General features: G+C 39.7%; 1 protein-coding gene across 1 annotated transcript in view; it reads left to right on the top strand.

Annotated features, from left to right (window-relative positions):
- Sdccag8 (SHH signaling and ciliogenesis regulator SDCCAG8) overlaps window positions 1-18,606 on the top strand; it is a 195,394-nt gene that overhangs the window by 24,647 nt on the left and 152,141 nt on the right. Inside the window, exons 7-9 of the mRNA XM_051186391.1 lie at window positions 1,657-1,721; window positions 2,013-2,201; window positions 10,431-10,569. Coding sequence (XP_051042348.1) covers window positions 1,657-1,721; window positions 2,013-2,201; window positions 10,431-10,569 — 393 coding nt within the window. The remainder of the gene's footprint in view (window positions 1-1,656; window positions 1,722-2,012; window positions 2,202-10,430; window positions 10,570-18,606) is intronic.

Consider the following 18,606-nt stretch of genomic DNA (forward strand, 5'->3'; position numbering starts at 1 on the left):
CACACCTTCCCCACAGGTTAAGAGTGGCTCTGCTGTTTCAATGAGCTCATACTATGCTGTCTTGATTATAACTGTGTGAGTCTGGTAGGCCATGACTCCTAAAACTTTATTCTTTGTCCAAAAGAATACCTTTACTATTTTGGCCTCTTGCACTTAACACGTACATTGTGGAAATTGATTGAGATTGTCTCTAGGGTATGTGTCATTTGGGAATTAATATCCTTATATAATACCATTTCACCCATCCTTGTGAACAGCATACAACTCCATTTATTTAAATCATCCTTTCTTTTGTCCCTTTGAGGTACTAGGAATCAAAACATGGGTTATGCCCAGCTAGGAAAAGCACTGGATTGCTGAGTTGTAATCCTGGCCCTTGCATTTCTTGAAACAGGATCTTGCAGTATATAGCCCAGGATGCCCTTGAGCATATTCTATCCCAGGTTGGTCTAGAACTCAGAATCTTCCTGCCTGGGTCTCTGGAGTTCAGGGCACTCAGTTTCACTGAGTAGAGGATTTAAATATTTTGCATTAGAACTAGTCCTGATGTGGTTTGGATGTTATCATAAATGACATCTATTTTCATGTTTCATTTCCTAACTCCTCACATGATACAAAATTTACAGATTTTGCTATTTTACTAAGTGGTACTTTTTAAGAACTAGCATTAGAATGATGGAATTTCTCCTTTCCTCCCCTTTATTTTTAACCAGTCTGTATCTTTGTATCTGAGGGGAGTTTCCTTGAAGAAACACAGTTGGGCTTCAGCTTTCAGCCATTCTGATGTTAGTGTTATGATGGATATCTGTGCCATTGTTAATTAATGGGATTATTCATACAGTTGGTGTTCACTCAATGTGATCACCTTGCTTTTTGAGTTCTTTTTATTGTCCTATTGCTTATTCTCCTTTTTGGTCATTGTTTGAATTATTTTTGTGAGTTCCTTTTTCTCTCCTTAATTGATCTGAAATATCTAGCACTAGCATTCACTTTATTACTCAATTCAGAATCCTTGGATTATTTTTAGGGTCTTTTCTTATCTCACATTGAACCAATTATAAAAGTAGGTCAACCCGACTCTTGAATACTTCTATATTAAAAACTTCTTAGTGTTTATTGTTGGGTTCCTCTGGTTCACAGTTTGACCTCTTATCATCTCTTCCCCCTTTATTCTGATGTGTGATTTAATCTGATAAAAAGTTTCCATGTATGTCTAATTCCTCAGCTACATGGGTTGGATCTATAAATTTCTTAACATTTATATTATTCCCATGCCCCAAGCTTTCCTGTTTCTCCCATATCCAGCCACTCTTTCGCTTAAAATTTTACCTTCCAGTGCTATGGTCAGGATGCCCAAAGATACAGTGTGGTATCTTTAGAATCCAGTTTCCCACATCCTGGAAACCATCCTTCAAGTCTTACTCCTGCTCTGGGAAGGCAGATGGACTTCTTTTAGCTGTGTTCACATATAACCAAAACAGTGGAGTTAGAGTGAGCTGGTAGAAACACGGTTAGAGTGAGCAGATGGAAACGCCCCTGTAGCATTGTTCTTCCTGTGGGTAAAAGAGAAAAACTTGAGTTAATATTTAGAATTCACATTTTTCTTTTTTATGAAAACAAGACATGGCAAAATGTGCTTTTCTGCCTGTTCCACAGGAGAGGCTGAAAGTCACATATGAGGCGAAGAGTGACCTTCTGGAGTCTCAGTTGATGCTTCTGAGGTAAAAGAAAAATAACAATAAATTATCCACTTACAGATAGAGTCAAAACATGGGTTCTTGAGAGAGACTTTAATGTTTGATGAACTGTTACTAACATTTGCATTACTTGATAGCATTTTATATGTGGTACAACAACAAAGCAATCACTCTGTGTTTCAGGACTGTGGTAAGAATGAATAAGACCGCACACATCAACACTACCAGTGGTGGTAAAAGTTCTCTCTGATGCTCCTTTTGAAAGTACTGTATTTTCCCCTGGACATTGCCTAGAATTTTTCTGCTTTCTTTTAGGAAGGACTTAGTTGAATATCAGAAAACCTGTGAGGATCTTAAAGAAAGACTGAAGCATAAAGAGTCTCTTCTGGCTGCTGGTGCCTCCAGCCGTGTGGGTGGCCTCTGTTTGAAATGTGCCCAACATGAGGCTGTTCTTTCCCAGACCCATAGCAATGTGCATGTCCAGGCCATCGAGACACTGACTAAGTAAGTATGCATTGCGTCTGGAGCCTTTGCCAGCAGAGGGTTTTGTGTCTCTCTAAGGGAGATGTGTCCTTTGATCCCATGCTAAGTCACACGAGGTCAGGCTCCAAATAACCCTGATTTTAAATGATTCCTTTATTGTAGCTTTCTTGAAGAAAGTATGGCTATGGTCTAATCTGCCAGCTATGGGTAACCGTACCACTTAGTTCAAATCTCACTGGAAGTAAGAGAATTGAAATAGATCATCTTCACGGGTCTCCAAGTTTAGTGACCCCAGCCTTAACGCTGCTCTTCACAAGACCCAAGATTCCTTAGATTTCACCATGTCTTGGATTTGCCACTGTGGTTTAGGCAGAATGGACCATCAGCACTTCTTTATAAGAATATTTTGAGTTCATGCAAGAGGGATGCAGTTGTCACAGTACTAGCAGATGAAGGCTGACTACGGAGCGATTATGGAGGAGCTTTTGTCCAAGTTCTGGCCCAGGCTGAAATACTACAGTCCTCCGTGTACAACTCTTGTTCTAGCTTCCTTTGGAAGAAGACCTTTTTCTCTGTAAAATTTCATTAAGTAGAAATTGAAAATTATTATTTATTATAATATAATCCAGTGCAGGTTTGTAGTCTGTGCTTTCCTTTGCTGATAACTCTTGTCCCCTCTCTGCTCTCCTCATTCTAAAAGCCCAGGCAGCATGCATCAGAGTATTCCCTCACTAAACCCCGCCCTCATGGTCCTCAGTTGACTTCACAATTTCCTCTGTAGTTCTAGACTATATCATGTACACAGGAAGGCAGCACTGATACTTTGTTTATTGCTTCAGCTCTGGGTGCTACCAGAGTATCTGGCTCAGGTGGGCACTCGGTGTTTGTGCTGAGGTAGATGTTGAGTGCTTAGCAGTCAGAGATCCTATAGTTGGAATGGTGTGTAAACTTGGAATGACTGATCATTATAGACAGACAGTTTGCTGTCTTGACCTATATACAAATTGCTTTATTGCTCTGTGCAGTTTTCTGCTATTTGGAGTGGCCGGGTGGTGGGATATGCGCCTTTGTGGGATTTTTACCAAGACAGCTTAAGTTTATGAACAAGGGCACTGAGTTCTGAAGCAGACTGCCTTGGATTCATAGTCTAGTTTTGCTGTGTAATCTCACTAAAGTTACTTAACCTCCCCGAGCCTCTCCTCATTTTTCAAACAATAGTAGTTGTTTTGAACAGTAGTTGAGATGGTATCCACACAGTGCTTTATAAATTCTCTGCATTCTACCACTGAGTTCTGTCTCGACACCAAATACTAATGACCCTGTGAGCTTCACAGAGTGGAAGAAGGACTAATGTCCTTCCTGTGATGTCCACACATGATCAGTGTATGATTTCTGTACAAAAGCGGAACTGTCAGGAGGGATAATGGATGGTTGAGATCAGCAGTGTTGGTCTTGATTTTGTAAATAATATATTATGAATTGTTAAAAAAAGATTTTACATATATTCAATGAAACAATTATCCTTATTAATATGTATAAAATAGATTTTCAGACCCAAGTAATATATAGTGAATGCTTGTTATTTGACAAGGGCTGAGCTAGGCATTTGAAAAACATAGCACCCTTTCATCTTAGAATGCATTTTGTATGGCAGGTAATATAACTCTGCTCAGAAAAATTAAATTTTTCTATTTGGAAAACAAAAAAGAATAGGACTGTACTTTACTGATATTTTTCTGTTGGCATAGCGGCTGCACATGAATTATTGATATTTTAATTATTGTCTGCTAGGCCTCAGGGACCCCCAGTCAGCTCCCTGCCAGTCATTCAGGCCTTGGCCAGGAGGGCTTTTGGCCTTGCAGCCCCAGCTCTGCTGTGACATGTAGGTTTAAACTAAGTCTCTGTTCTATTTACCAACAAAGACTGGGAAGTCAGATGTGGAGGCAAAAACCTGCTAGATGAGAGAAGCCAAGAAGCAACCAGCTGGATTTGCTTTTTGGCCAGAGATCCAGCAAGAGACACACCTCTTCACTCGTCCCCCAAACAAAAAAAAAAAAAAAAAAAAAAAAAAAGTGCCCAACTCTATTCCCGCCCCTTTCTTCCTTTGAGTCTTCTCTGTTCAAATTCCTGGCTTCTCTAAGGCTAATTCCAGTCAGCTGGTCTCTGGCTCTGCCCCCTGCTTCAAGGTTAACTTTATTAACAGTCTTGGAGTGTCACAGTGTGATTAAAGATCCCGAAACACTTTACAAAAATGAATTATGTATAAAGACCCACATGTAATTCAGGCTATGAAAGTATTAGAAGTAAAAGGACAACCTTGAACTTGTCTCCTAAGCATGATATGCAAAAAGAGAAAGTCATAAACAGAAAAACAATTATTCCCTTGACCCATTAAAAAGTTAATTCATGGGCACTGGACATGGTAGCCCATACCTGTAATAACAGCACTTGGTAGACTAAAGTAGAGGATCTAAGCCAGCCTAAACTATACAGCAAGATCTTGTCTTACAGAACATAAGGTTGAATATGTAGCTCAGATGAGGGATACTGATTCAGCATGTCCAAGGTTTAGTTCCCAGCACTGTAGAATAATTTTAATTGATTAATTTAATTTACTTAAAATAAAATATTGCAAATTACAGTAAAAGACTGGGAGAATGTTTTCATGTATAACTAATAGTGGAGCATGATAATTTTTGAAATAGAAAATGGCACACTGACTAGCTGCACTGTGAGTAAAGAGAAGGAATTTGTGAGAGAGGAAGTTATTGGTATATAAGATGATGTTCACTCAACTTATACTTAAGGAAATTAAAGTCAAGAAGCAAACTAATCCATCTGACTGGTGAAGATAAGTGATTGATGGTTGCAGTGAGGCCATGATTAAGCAAATGTTTTTCATTCACTGCTGGTAACATTGCGGAACTAGCCTAGCCACTTTGGCAGGGTAATGTAGCTCTATCCATTGATATTTAAATTATGCGTTCTGGTTTCCTGTGAAGAAAAGCTCATGTGTGCTCACAGTAGAGCATGCATAAGGAATGTTTTTGGAGCACTATTTGTAATGGTGTGGAAGCCTGGGTAGCCTCCAAAGAAATCTAAACTGTGGTTGTGTCAACTATGATGATTTATGGACAGTATTAAAAAAATAAAGAGAATTGAAGACTGGAGAGATGGCTCCGCCAGCAAAGCTGCATGGTGCAAGTTTGATGGTCTAAATTCCATCTGTGGGCCCATATAATGGAAGGGGAGAACAGATTCCTGCAGACTGTCCTCTGATCTCCACAGGTGTACCATGGCACATGCACATGTAAAACACACACACACACACACACACACACACACACTAGATAAAAGTATGAAAAATTAAGGTGGTGTATGCATACCCACACACATAAAGCAGTGTAGAGGATACTTGTGAACTAATGTGAGACTAACTCCAAACTAAATAAAACACAAAGCCATTTAATTTTCTAGGTCAAATACAGTATTAGATATTTTCCCTAGATTCACAGAAAAAAAATTGAAAAGACTAGACACCAGATATTTAACAATGGTTAAAGTATATTTTAAAAAGCCATTAGAATTCAATATTTGTTTCAAATAGTCTTTAATACTAATTTTACATGGGAATATTATTTAAAAAAAAGATTTTATATTAAGTAGATTTTCTAAGGCAGTTTAAACTAGTTGTCTAGTAAAAGCAACCAGCAAATAAAATGAGGTATAGGCTCTGTTACTTTAGCTTTCTAGGGTGTGAAAAAAAAGTGCACAGAGGCTACAATGTCTGCAGTGATTGAAGGTCTGGCTCTCATTTAGAAGTTAGTTTGTCAGTTAGGAATTCTGCTGTAACTATCATAAGATTGACCTCAGCCTCGGAAAGGAAATGCCAAACTGCTTAGTTCCCGTTTCTGCTTTGTCAGAAGTGGGCTTCGTGCTCTGCTTTAGTAACAAACAGGGTGAGAGGTCTCTGCTTTTATTATTTTTAGGAGTTTTGGAGTTGTGTGGACCCCTTTGTCTAACCTGGTATGTAGACCTTTCTGACTTATTAATGCTCAGAGTTGCCTACTGAGCATCACCCCAGCTCTGAAAAGCACCCTGCATGTCTCAGGTTTGGATTTCTAGCTTTGTGTATTTGAAGTCGGTACATGCTACATGGTTTTAGGTAAAATTTGAAAATTGGACCTTAAGTATGATAAAGCCAAAGAGTTTGTTGGAGCCTTTTTGAACTATGGCCTTGTGAAGCTGGTTGTCACTTGACTCAGTTCCATCCTGAGTGCTTGGATGTATGATTCAGGAGTGACTTGTGTGACAGGAGGGGATGAGGCATAAGACAAGGACCAAACCTTCCATCTGTTTGTGGTGTTTTATATTGGGCTTATGGGGATTTGTAGTGAGTAGCTTAATATTTGTTTTTTAAGTTGATTTAAATTCTTCTGCAGTATCTTTTACTCAGGCTGCTTTGTGCTGTAAAGTAGGTCAAAGTAATATTTACTTCTTTCATTCTTTTTCTCGGTGATCAAAATTTAATGGTTATCAAGGTGGTAGTACAAAATCCTGGCTACTTTTTTTTTTTTTTTTTTTTTTTTTTTTTTTTGAGAAATGGCTCCCATAGTGCTGTCCTGGGATTTTGGTCCATTTTGTGATCCTTGGCAGGCTTCTGTCCAGTTGGCTTTGATTTGAAAGACTGCAGCAGGGAGCTTTCCAAAAATGGGAAACAAAGAAATGCTTCATCAGCTTCCTGGACTTTCCCTTAAAACCAAGAGTAATAATGCTTATTAAAACTATGTTTATTCTAAATGCTTAAAATCGACAGTGGCATTTCCTAGTTATTCCATATTTCAAGATAAAGTTGACACACATCTCCTAAAGCAACCCTGTTGTTTGTGTCTTAGGCCCATGGCTTTACCTGGGTTTTCCTTGCTCTGAATGTTGCATGGAGTTCTCAATGCACTACAGTCACCAGAGAGTGCTAACACAGACCTGTCCTTTCTGGACTCCTGCTTGTGTTCCTGTGAAATAGTGTGAGCTTAACATTCTATGGCTGCCCTGTTTCCTCAGGACACTCCCTGGCAGAGTGCCTGAAGTCACCCATGTGCTGTTTTTAAGTTCTTGCAGAACTTTTCCTTGGAAGATGTCACATGTGTCTGACCCTCTGTGAGAGCATCCTTGGGCCTAGCACTAGATTTGCCCTCTGGACACAGCTTCAGGAGCAGGAGTGCAGCTGCCCAATAGTCCACCTGGCTGCCTGCCATGGTGACACCATATGTCCAAAGAACAGATAACTAGTAGTCTTATCTAATGCAAGAGGCAATGTGGGGTGAAAAACAGGAGTTCAGCTAAGAAAGTGTCAGGCAGATGAAGATGGGGGTTGAAGCAAGCAGGGCTTCCCACTGACAAGCCTGGACCTAGAGCTCTTTGTTTCCTGAGTATCCCCTGTTGGGTAAATGAGGGAGTTGAAACACAGCCAAAGGCAAGATGCAGCAGCTAAATGTAGGGTCCTGAGCTGCCAAAATTGCTTTCCATAATCTCCCATGGACCACAGTAGGAAGCTGGAGTGGGTCAGTCCAGTCTATGCAGATGTTCAGTTACTCTCCTGAAAGAGGATTTAATGAAACATCTGTGTTTGGGTTCATCTTTAGTTCTGTGGCTTAAGAGTAGATGAATCTACATTCTGAAACATCTTAAACTAGAAGAACTTTTGCTTTGCTGTTTAAATAATAACGATCTTTTCCATTTAAATCTCACAACCCAACTGACAGGGAACTTTCTTTTGGTGTCATGTCTGAAGAACTCCTGTTGGGGCTTTCCATATTTATACACTTGAGCTTTTTCACATTTTTTTTTTTAATAGGGAAAAGTGGTAGGCTCAAAAGCAGGTAAAACTGTTGTAAAGTTTTTAAAATTTTGGTTTTTAATTCCACAGTGATTTATTGTGTGTGCATATATGTGTGTGAGCACACATGCATGCCATGGCTTGCATGTGAAGGACAGAGAGTTGGTTCATTCTTTCCACTGTGTAGGTCCTTGGGATCCAGCTGAGCTGGTCAGCCTTGACAGCAAGTGTTTTTACCCAGTGAGCCATCTTGTAGGGCATATATGTTTGTTCTTTTTGTCATTTATTTTGTTGAGCATCTACTGTGAGACAAATACTACTCTTGACAAGAGCATGCCCCCAAAATAAATAAGTGAATTAAAGATGTCTCCTATGAGAAGCACATCTATTAGACCTTGGCCTTGTGGTATCTTCTAACTGGTTTCCACACACTGAAGTGATTGTCATTTTCTTTGGAGCTGGGAAGCTAACTTTGTGATACTGTAGTATCAGGGCAGATAGAAGATGCTGTTGGGTTATGACTTTTGCTATTCAGTACCTCTCAGCAGCTTAAGGGAGGTGACCACATGATTCTCAAACTGACCTGTGATCCCTAAAGGATGACTTTCTAGAATCATAGGTCCTTTTGGGTTGAATATCCTATGAAGCTAGTCCCCACTTTATGTTAGACATTTTTTGTTTTTGCAACTCAGATAAGTACAAATTCTATTTTGTTTGCATTCAATTTATCTTTTACTCTAGAATAATTTACTCTGCTTTTGAGTCTTTCGCTTTCCTACATAATTATTGTGCTTCATAATATTCAATCAGAACAATTAACTGTTTTTTATTTCATTTAGAATAAAAAATTGAGTAATTTACATTAATTTAAAACAAATCAGGAAGTTCTAAAGGGGAAGCTCATCATAATTCCATGAATTTCATGCTATTTGTAACATTTTTTTTTGTTAACAAAAGGAGCTTTTATGAATGTGTTCGGCATTACATGTTACTTAAAATATGGCTGTTTTCCAAATACCACAAATAGCTGAAATTCTCATCTTCAGGAGATTTGTGAGAAGGAGTCATTTGTTAGTTTAGAAGAGTATTCAAATTCAGTATTTGCAATCTTCCAAACAGCTCTTGAATGTTTGCCTTTCTGTTTAATCCCCGTTGTTTCTTCTCTGACAGTTTGGAATCCAGCAGTGGGGAGCAATGAGCTTTTATTGCATTGGTTTTGATACTGCATTGGGAAGCTGGTCATCTTGACAGTGTACATGATGGCATATGTACAGTGTAGCATGCTTTGCGTTTTGCTTTGTATGTATAGAAAATCAATCACCTCATCTTTCTCTTTGGCCCACTGGACATGTAATTAATTTTTTTTGCATATGCCAGCTTGTCTTCATAGGCACCACATGTACCCAGGTGGCTGTGTCAGACAGAAGGTGTTGGATCCCGAGAAACTGAACTTACATACAGCTGGTTGTGATGTGGGTGCTGAATCCAGATCCTCAAGAAAAGCAGTCTCTTACCATAGCTGTCTCTCCAGCTCCCTCTACTGGAGGTTTTCATACAGTGATAAATTCCAAAGCATCCTGAGAAATTGATTTGGAGTTTATTTAACCCATGAAACTTGAGCCTTACTATTTTACATGCCTCAAAATTAGTATTCTGCCTAATGCTGCCCCCAACAAGAATCTTATCTTAGTGGATATGTGAAACTTGTTTAGGAGTGGGTGAAGCTTGCTCAAGATCAAAACCAGTAGCCAAGATTTTGTTAAATTTGAGTGCCATATATATAACTAGAGGATTTGATGGACCCATAATACTGCCCACTGAAATAAAAACAAGTGAACAAAATACAGTTTTTCATAACTAGATAAGGGAATTTAATTGGGTAAGAAGGAAGAAATGAGGCCCATGAGAAAGATAGAAAACGAAGGATTTGTATTAGTTCAAGCAAGCAGGAGTAGATGTCATGGCACTGCCTCTGCATCACACCCCTGCCACAGAGGGGGACCGGGTTTCTCTTCAGATGTTGTCATTCTTTCCCATGCAGCTCCTTGTTGAAAGGATGCCCTGGATGTGTAGCACCATCTTTTGAACTTGGTCCCTTTTCCCAGCTTCTCCACTTCTTTTTCCGCAGCAATTTGCTCATGTTGAGGCCTCACACTGTGGTCCAGCATGTGCCAGCCCTTTCCACAGAAGAGCATTGTGTCATGCAGATGTGGTCCTTCAATGAACGCCTCAGTCTTTCAGGCCGCTCTGACTGGCACTGGCTGAGGGAGGACAGAGGGTCATTCTCTGGCTTGTGCTTCAGTACACGTGGGGCGGGCCCTCCATAGCAGTCCTTCTACTGCTTTCCTTTCTTGACTCCTGAGTACAGGATCACATGACCACTTCTCATTGGGGTGTTCTTTTTGTGCTCACAGAGAACGGGATGACTTAATGTCTGCCCTAGTGTCTGTGAGGAGCAGCTTGGCAGAAGTACAGCAGAGAGAGACAAGTGCCTACAAACAGGTGAAGCATGCTGTGCAGATGACCGAGGAAGCCAACTTTGAAAAGACCAAGGCAAGTCTAATGGATGGACATGGGTACGGTACACAGCCACTGCTTTCCCCCTGTGGATTTCCTTGATTGTTTTTCGTAACTAAACTAATCCCAAACACATAAAACAGATGCCAGTCCACTAATGCTGACTTCTCTAAATTAAGCAAACTTGCTATTTGGAGAATTCTTATTCCTCTGCATATTTCTGTCTTATGACTATTCAGAGATTGTAGAACAATATGACAATGTGCTCTGAGGGTTGTGACTTCACCTTCTCATCACTGAGAGTTTTCAGTGCTGTGAACATCTCGCCACCGGCTCACTTGCTTATCTATGTCCTGTATGAGTAATAGCAGATGTTCTCCTCTGTCAGAAGGAACTTTTAGAACATCTACATACACCAGTGTTAATCACACCTGTGTGTCTGGCAGCATCCTTAGATGTGAATTTGGATCCATTGTGAACTAAGTTAGACATACCTGACAATAGTAATAAAATAATAGTTTACACTAAGCGATCAGTGTTCTTGACACTTTGAATAATTGGAGGTTACTATTGGTTGATTGCTGTGTTTGAGAACCACACTTTAATCAGTTAAAGTTGTTCTGAATTTTTCTTTGATGTGTTGCTGGCTGTATTTCAGGTAGGCACAGGTAGCCAGAAATGTCTACAGTGTTAGAGCAGTCATAGAACATGTTGTCATCACTGGTGGTTGTGTTAGACAACATGTGTCTAACATGCATGTAGAATAGCCCTGATCTGAGGTACATCCCAAACATGAAGTCTTTTCAGTGCTAATAAGATTTCAAGAAGTTTTGAAAATTTAGATTTGTGGTTTTGGCATATGAGTGCTTATTTGATAAGTTCTACACAAATACTGTGTCATAGTTAGGGTTTCATTGCTATGAAGAGACACCACGAACACACAACTCTTATAAATGAAACCATTTAGTTGGGGTGGCTTGCTTACAGTTTCAGAGGTTCAGCATGGTGGTGTGCAGGCAGATGTGGTGCTGGAGGAGTAGCTGAGAATCCTATATCTTGCAGGCAACAAGAAGTTGACTGAGACACTAGATGGTATCCTGAGCATAGGAAACCTCAAAGCCCACCCCCACATTCCGCCAACCCACACCAACAAAGCCATACCTCCTAACAGTGCCACTTCCTATAAGATTATGGAGGCCAGTTATATTCAAACTACATATTCCATTCTCTGGCCCCTATAAGCTTGTAACAATATTATAATGCAAAATGCATTTAATCCAACTTCAAAAGTCCCCATAGTCTATCACACTCTTAACAGTGTTTGAAAGTTCAAAATCTCTTCTGAGATTCAAGCAATCTCTTAACTGTAATCTCCTATAAAATCAAAAAACAGATCACATAGTTCCCACATATAATGGCACAGGATATACAACAGCATTCCATGCAGCTTTGTTGACTGCTGCACACTTTTTGCTTGGACTGTTTCCAATCCCTGTTAGCAGTCTCCTCAGCAGGGATCCCACTGCTCTGGAATCTCCAACATCTTTGGGTTCTCCAAGGCAATCTAGGCTTCAACATCACAGCTTCACGAAATGCCCTCTCTACTAGGCCTCCATTCAGGGACACCCCTGACACGTGCCTGGCCTCAGCAGTTTTCTTTAGGCATGGAGGCAAATTCCATAGCCCATTTCTTCTGCCCTTAACTCTAAAGCTGGAGCTATGTGGTTAAAACTGCCAACTTCTGCTGCTTACTGGGGGCTGGAACACGGCCCCCTCATTCAATTACATCCTCACCAGCTTTTTGTCCTTCACTGCCAAAGCTGGGCTATCCTGAAAGTGGATCTGTAGACCAGGCTGGCCTCAGACTTAGAGATCCACCAGCCTGTGCCTTCCCAGTGCTGGCATTACACCGGGCTCTCAGTTTTTCTTTAATTCCTTTTCACAAGTTGGAAAGTTAGCTGGGTGGGGTCTTGCCCTGAGGCGACCACTCCCTTTACTCCATTCCTTAATCTGTTCAGCACCATTCCACTTCCTGGTGCTTCTTGTCTCCTCAAATATTTTTCCTTGCTTAGCTTACTCCTTCTCATTATAAATCTTCATTAGAGTTAGCACTAGAAACCATTGGACAGAATCTATTCTAGGCTGTCTTTAGATTTCCTCTGCCAATAGATTTAATCCAAAGCTCTTCACTTTAGCCTCAGACTCCAGCAGCTAATGGGAGCAGATGCAGACATGAAGCAGGGAGGGAGCCCAGATTGGACATCTTCATCAGGTCCCTACCCTTGGAGCCTGGGGGACCCTGTGGAAGTAGGGGAGGAAAAATTGTAGGAGCCAGAGGTATCAAGGACACCAGGAGAATGTGGCCTACAGAATCAGCTAAGCAGGGCTCATAGGGGCTCACAGAGGCTGAAGTGGCAGTTTTGGAGCCATCATGGGTTTGCTGTAGGTCCTCTGCATATGTTATGGCTGTTTGCTTGGTGGTTTTGTGGGGCTCCTAACAGTGGGAGTGGAGATGTCTCTGACTCTTTGCCTGCTCTTGGGACCTTTTTCCTCCTACTTGGTGGTCTTTCCTAGCCTTGATATGAGCCTAGTCTTATTATAACTTGGATGTCACTGGAAAGGCTGCTGCTCCTTTCTGAACAGAAATAGAGGAGGAGTGAATTTCCTGGAGAGCATTGGGGTGGGGGTGGAGGGAACCGGGAAGCATAGAGGGAGGGAAAAGTGCAGTTGGGACTTATTGTATGGGAGAAGAATAAATAAGGATGGGAGGGAGGCATTGCATACTGTGAATCTGGTATTTTCACCAAATTGATGGGAATGAAGACAAAGACTGGTTGTCACGTGGTTGATGTGACAAGTCTAGGAGTTTTTACCTGAAGTTCTGATGAGACAGGTGGGGGGAGAATTAAAAGATAGTAAGTATGAATATTTTCAATGTAGAACTTTCTAATCCAAAAATAGGTCTGTTTCATAGTTTCATGGTGTTTATTGCCATCTAGTGGACAGTTTTTGTATTGCATGCCAGTTAAAAGGCATTGCTTCATTGCAATATTTACATTTGTATTGACTGTGAAAATACCTGCTGTGTTTTTAAGAAAACAAATATCTGATATGAGAAGACCACAATGTCATTTTCAAATTACTGTCCATCAAATCTCTACTGTACCACTTTCTAGATCTGTAATTTGGGCAAATTATTTCATGTTTCAAAGCCGTTTTGTTGTTGTTTGTTTGTTTGTTTTGATTATTTTTACCTGAATGATGAGAACCACTTAACATTTGGTAATAGAGTAATGAAATGACTCTATGATAGCCACGTAGATAGCTTTTAATGCATAGCAAGTGCTCAGTGAACGGTTGTACTTGAAAGTGTAAGTTATTACTACCGGAAATAATTTTTAAAGAGAAAAAAAGAATGGCAGAAGGCTTGTTGTACTGTATTGATGAAACTCCAGAGACAGCAGGCAAAGGCTCACAGCCCTCCCACCTGCCTGACTGTTCTAGGAGTGAAATGCTGAGTGATGTGTGGAGGCACAGGCTTAGGAAAAGGGATGAGCACATCAGAAATGAGAGAACATCTACTGAATTTATTCCTGATGATACAAAATTAACTTCATTGTGTAAGATGACTCTCTATAGAAGATTTTCTTTTTAAAAAAATGGTGATATAGTAGGCTAAATAAGTGTTTGTTTTTTAAAAATATCTCCATTATTTTGTGTATTGGATTGTAGCAAAATGGAAAAAGCAGGAATAAGAAACTTGGATATTGTGGAATATTTGTTTAACTAGGCAAAGATGTGTTACATTTGTTTATGTGCAGAATTACTTTAACCATGTAAAGGTGTGTTACTTTTGTTTATGCTGAGTTTGTTTAATTAAGTAAAGATGTGTTGCATCTTTTTCATCTTGCCTGCCTAAGGCACCTGATTAGTTTAATAAAAAAAACTTAACAGGGATAGGCTAGGCTGTCAGGCAGAGAGAATAAATAGGAGGAGAGAGCTAGGCTCAAGAGAGAAGGAAGAGAGAATGAGGGAGATGCTAGCCAGCAAGAAATAGAGACAGCAGGAAAGTAAGACATACAGAGAGAAATAAAGGCAATAAGGCCCGAGGCAAAAGGTAAAGAAAAACAGGTTAATTTAAGTTAATAGAGCTAGCCAGAAACTAGCCTAAACTAGGCCAAGCATTCAAAACTAACAAGTCTCTGTGTCTTGATTTGGGAACTGGTTGGTTGCCCAAAAGAAAAGCCTGGTACACATGGAGTGGAAAAAACTTATCAGAAAAGCATTGAGCACTGGACTCCAGTCACAGGCATGAAAGTAAGTAATGCTCCCTGAAGTACATTGTCTGCTGCAAAATGAAAACAAGTCATCAGTGTCTTTGGAGAAAGACCACATATAGGACAGTGGCCCCAGAAGATTGTAACACGAATAATAAAAAATCAGATGAAAGATCGGAGAAGCAGAGCAGCCAGCTAGTAGCTCTTAGCTCTACCAAGGCTGAAATGGTGATCCTGTGACAGAAACTAAATCTCTCTTGAGATCCTTTGCTTCTTCCTTACACACCTTTCTAGTGCTAGAATTAAAGGTGTGAGCTCTGTTTCTCTTTAAGACTGATTCACTCTCATGCAGCCCTGGGTAGCCTTGAACTCACAGATCCATCTGCCTCTTTCTCCTGAGTCCTGGGATTAAAGGTGTGAACCACTACTGCCCAGCTACTATGGCTGACTAGTGTGGCCAGCTTTACATTCTGCTCTTCAATTGTTTTATTAAATCATAAACAATATATCACCACAGAAGATCATAAGAGAGGTGATGGAATTCCTATCAACTACTGAGTATTAACAGGTGTTTGTGGTGGTATTGGGATAAGCAAACTTACTGTTGCATCAAAATTGGGCATATACAGTTATGTGTAGTATGTAAGCCTCAATAACAAAAAGCAACTCTGTTATTGGCTTACATATTTGCTCTACTTATTCATATTTTAGAATGTATCCCACATACTTATATTCATGCATACAAACATACATACATATGTACAATCAAGCTCAATGTGAAACAGTGTGTAGTATTACACCAGCAGCAGCCCCATCCACTTCATATTTAGAGTGTTTCTTGGTTGCTTCAGAGGTAGGCACGTGACCTATAATATAACATCCATGCTTATGTAAGTGCAAAATTACATAATGATGCATTTCTCAGAACATGGTCACTGATGCATTCCTGTGCAGATAGTCTCATTATATTGACACATTTCTGATAAAAAAGTATTTATGAATTAAAGGCAATACCTTGGTTTATTCATAATCAAGTATGTTGATAATCATTCTTATTTAATGGGCTTTTTCATAAAGATAAATTCATATTCATAAGTTTCAAATTTTATGTTCAATAATAGTAAACAGTAAATTCTCATAATATTTTAATTTATTATTCATGAGTTTTTCACTGGGACTTCTAGGAAACTATCCTTAACAGTTGGGAAGGGAAATTAGAAATATCATTAAATAGGTTTTCTGTTTTAAAACTTTAGTGGACAGATGACAGTTTTGTTGTGGAAATTGTTTGACTCCTTTAGGGTAGTAATATTTACCTTTGCCTTAATAAAACTAGAATTAGAAATATTAAGTCTAAGAAATTATGTTTTGAAATAAATGTTGGTAGGGACAGCATGAAATGATTTCAAAGGAAGAACTTGAGTTGGATTTACTGGCTCAGGAAAGCATAGTTCCTCCAATCCTCATGACTGGCAGCCATTTCCACCAAGGAAGGAGAAGAGGCCACCACACCAGCTCCCCCCAGGAAAATTGGAGTGCAAGCCCTGCTTGGACATCATCGTCTTAGTTGTGACCTCGCCTCTCAGAATTCCCTCATTAGGTGTTAGCTAGGGTTATGGAAAATTAATAAATGGAGCCCTTGAATTATAAGGAATAGCATCCTGCATTAGTCTGCAAGTATGGAGTTAAGAACCCCTCGGCTTCACATGAGGTCCAGTGTAAGGGAGACAGTCTTAGACCTCAGGGCTTCCAAGTTCCCTGGTATAGGTCCAGAGGGTAAAGTGATCACTGTTCAAACATTAGGATCTGAGATTGAACCCCAACACCCAGATCAAAAGCCAGATGAGGCCAAGTGCACCTGTACTATCAGTGAGTGGGGGTGCAGAGGTGGGGGAGATGGGATTTCTGGGGCATGATCTCCAGACAGTCTAATTGGTGAACTCCAGGTTCAGTGGGAGACCCTGTCTCAAAATCTAAGGTAGAGGAGTAGTTGAGGAGGACTCTGACTTCCACATTCACATGTATGCGTTTATGTTCACTACACACATGTACACACACACATACACACAATCAAATTTATTTCCAAGTATTACTAGATCTTAACTACTTTTTTCATTATAACCAGATATAAATGTTAAAAAATAAAAGTAAATAAAATGACCATTGATTACATATGTAGTGATGTCATAACCAGTTTGTAACCTAAGGTTTCCCTCTATGCTCCTATCCTACCTACCATCCTCTTGCAGGTAGGCTGGCAGAAGGCAGGAGGCCGCTCACAAGCAGTGGTCAGCACGGTTTGCTTATCTGAATTACAGCTCCACTTTGTGCATTCCGCTGAAACAACCTAAGGCTTGGCCTCTCTGCCCCAAGGACCATTTCTTCATATTTCTGTGCTGACTGGGTTCTTCCACTGTTCCTGGTGTGGATTGGGCTTGTTTCTCAGGTGTTCTTACTCTCCTCAGACTTAATGATGCTGACGCCTATGTTGTAGTTTAGGTGGAAATTTCTCTGGATACATTGGTTCTATTTACTCACACCAGTAGTATTCATTATAACAGTTAAAGCTACAGGTTTGTTTTTACTACATTAATGGAAAGTAATTTTCACTAACATGAGTGCATTTTGAAGCACAGAATTCTGTATTTCCTAGTTCTTCAGTCTCCAAGGGATTCAGTTATGAAAAATATGTACTTTTTCATTTTTTTACAATCTAGTTTTAAATTTCCTTTCTGACGCCTTCCTCCAGGATTTAGCTTGGGACTAACTCCATTAGAGAACTTTTAAAGTAAGAATTATGTTTGTTTTGGTTAACCATACATATTTGAAATTGGCTGTCATCCTTTAGGATAGCATACACTTTCCTAAGTAAAGAACGAAAGGTGAGTGTCTTCTAGATGAAAGAAGGAAAGTCACAGATCCTAGATATTTTCCATCTATAGTTAGTTTTTAGCAAAAAGCAGTTTAACTATGCAAAAGCCTAACAGTGTGCATCCAGGCCATTTCCATCTCCGCTGTTAACAAAAGTGACTGTCCAACTTAGAAGCATACAGCTTGTGAGCTTCGTGAGCCCTGGGTGGGGCCAGAGCTGTAGGAATAAACAAGGTCAGAACACTGGTTGAGGTTTTCTTATTGTAACCTGAAGTTCTATTTCATTGTTGGGCATTATAGATAATGGCCAAAGGAGTGAGAGAGTTTTTATTTCTGGAAAACACAGTGGGCGATTTTGATCAAAGGAAAATGGTGACTTATTTTTTCATTTATGAACTTTTACTGCTGTTGCATTATGTCCACCTGATGACAGCAGTCAGTAAGCTTGTGTTTAAGGGGAGTGAACTAAATCTTAGTTATGTTAAGGAAACTTTACTAATAGAGTGTTAATAGATGCCTGTGTGTAATGAAATATAGAATAGTATTCAATGTCTGCTTTAATTTTTTTCTATTTATCATTTAAAGATTTTTTTCTATTTTTTCTATTATTTAAAGAATTAAGATACTTTTAATGATGAAGAAGTGAGAGATTAGTCTATTTTCCACATAGTGCTAACACAACATTACTAAGCATACCAAAGCACTTGACTTTTCTGAGCTCATTTTTCAAATTCTGAGTGTACTGTGGCCACCATCAAGGCCACCAGAACTCTCCAGCTGACAAGTCTTACAGCCTCAACTGTGAAATGGAAAGTGTGACATTGGGGTGCTGCTTTGACAGTCAGTGGTGTTAACAGTCATCCAAGTGGGCTGTAGAGTAGGTTTAACTGTCTTAAATAAGAGAACTGTAACTCTGATTTCTCCC

Source organism: Phodopus roborovskii, unplaced genomic scaffold (assembly GCF_943737965.1).
Source record: "Phodopus roborovskii unplaced genomic scaffold, PHOROB, whole genome shotgun sequence".
Taxonomy (NCBI): domain Eukaryota; kingdom Metazoa; phylum Chordata; class Mammalia; order Rodentia; family Cricetidae; genus Phodopus; species Phodopus roborovskii.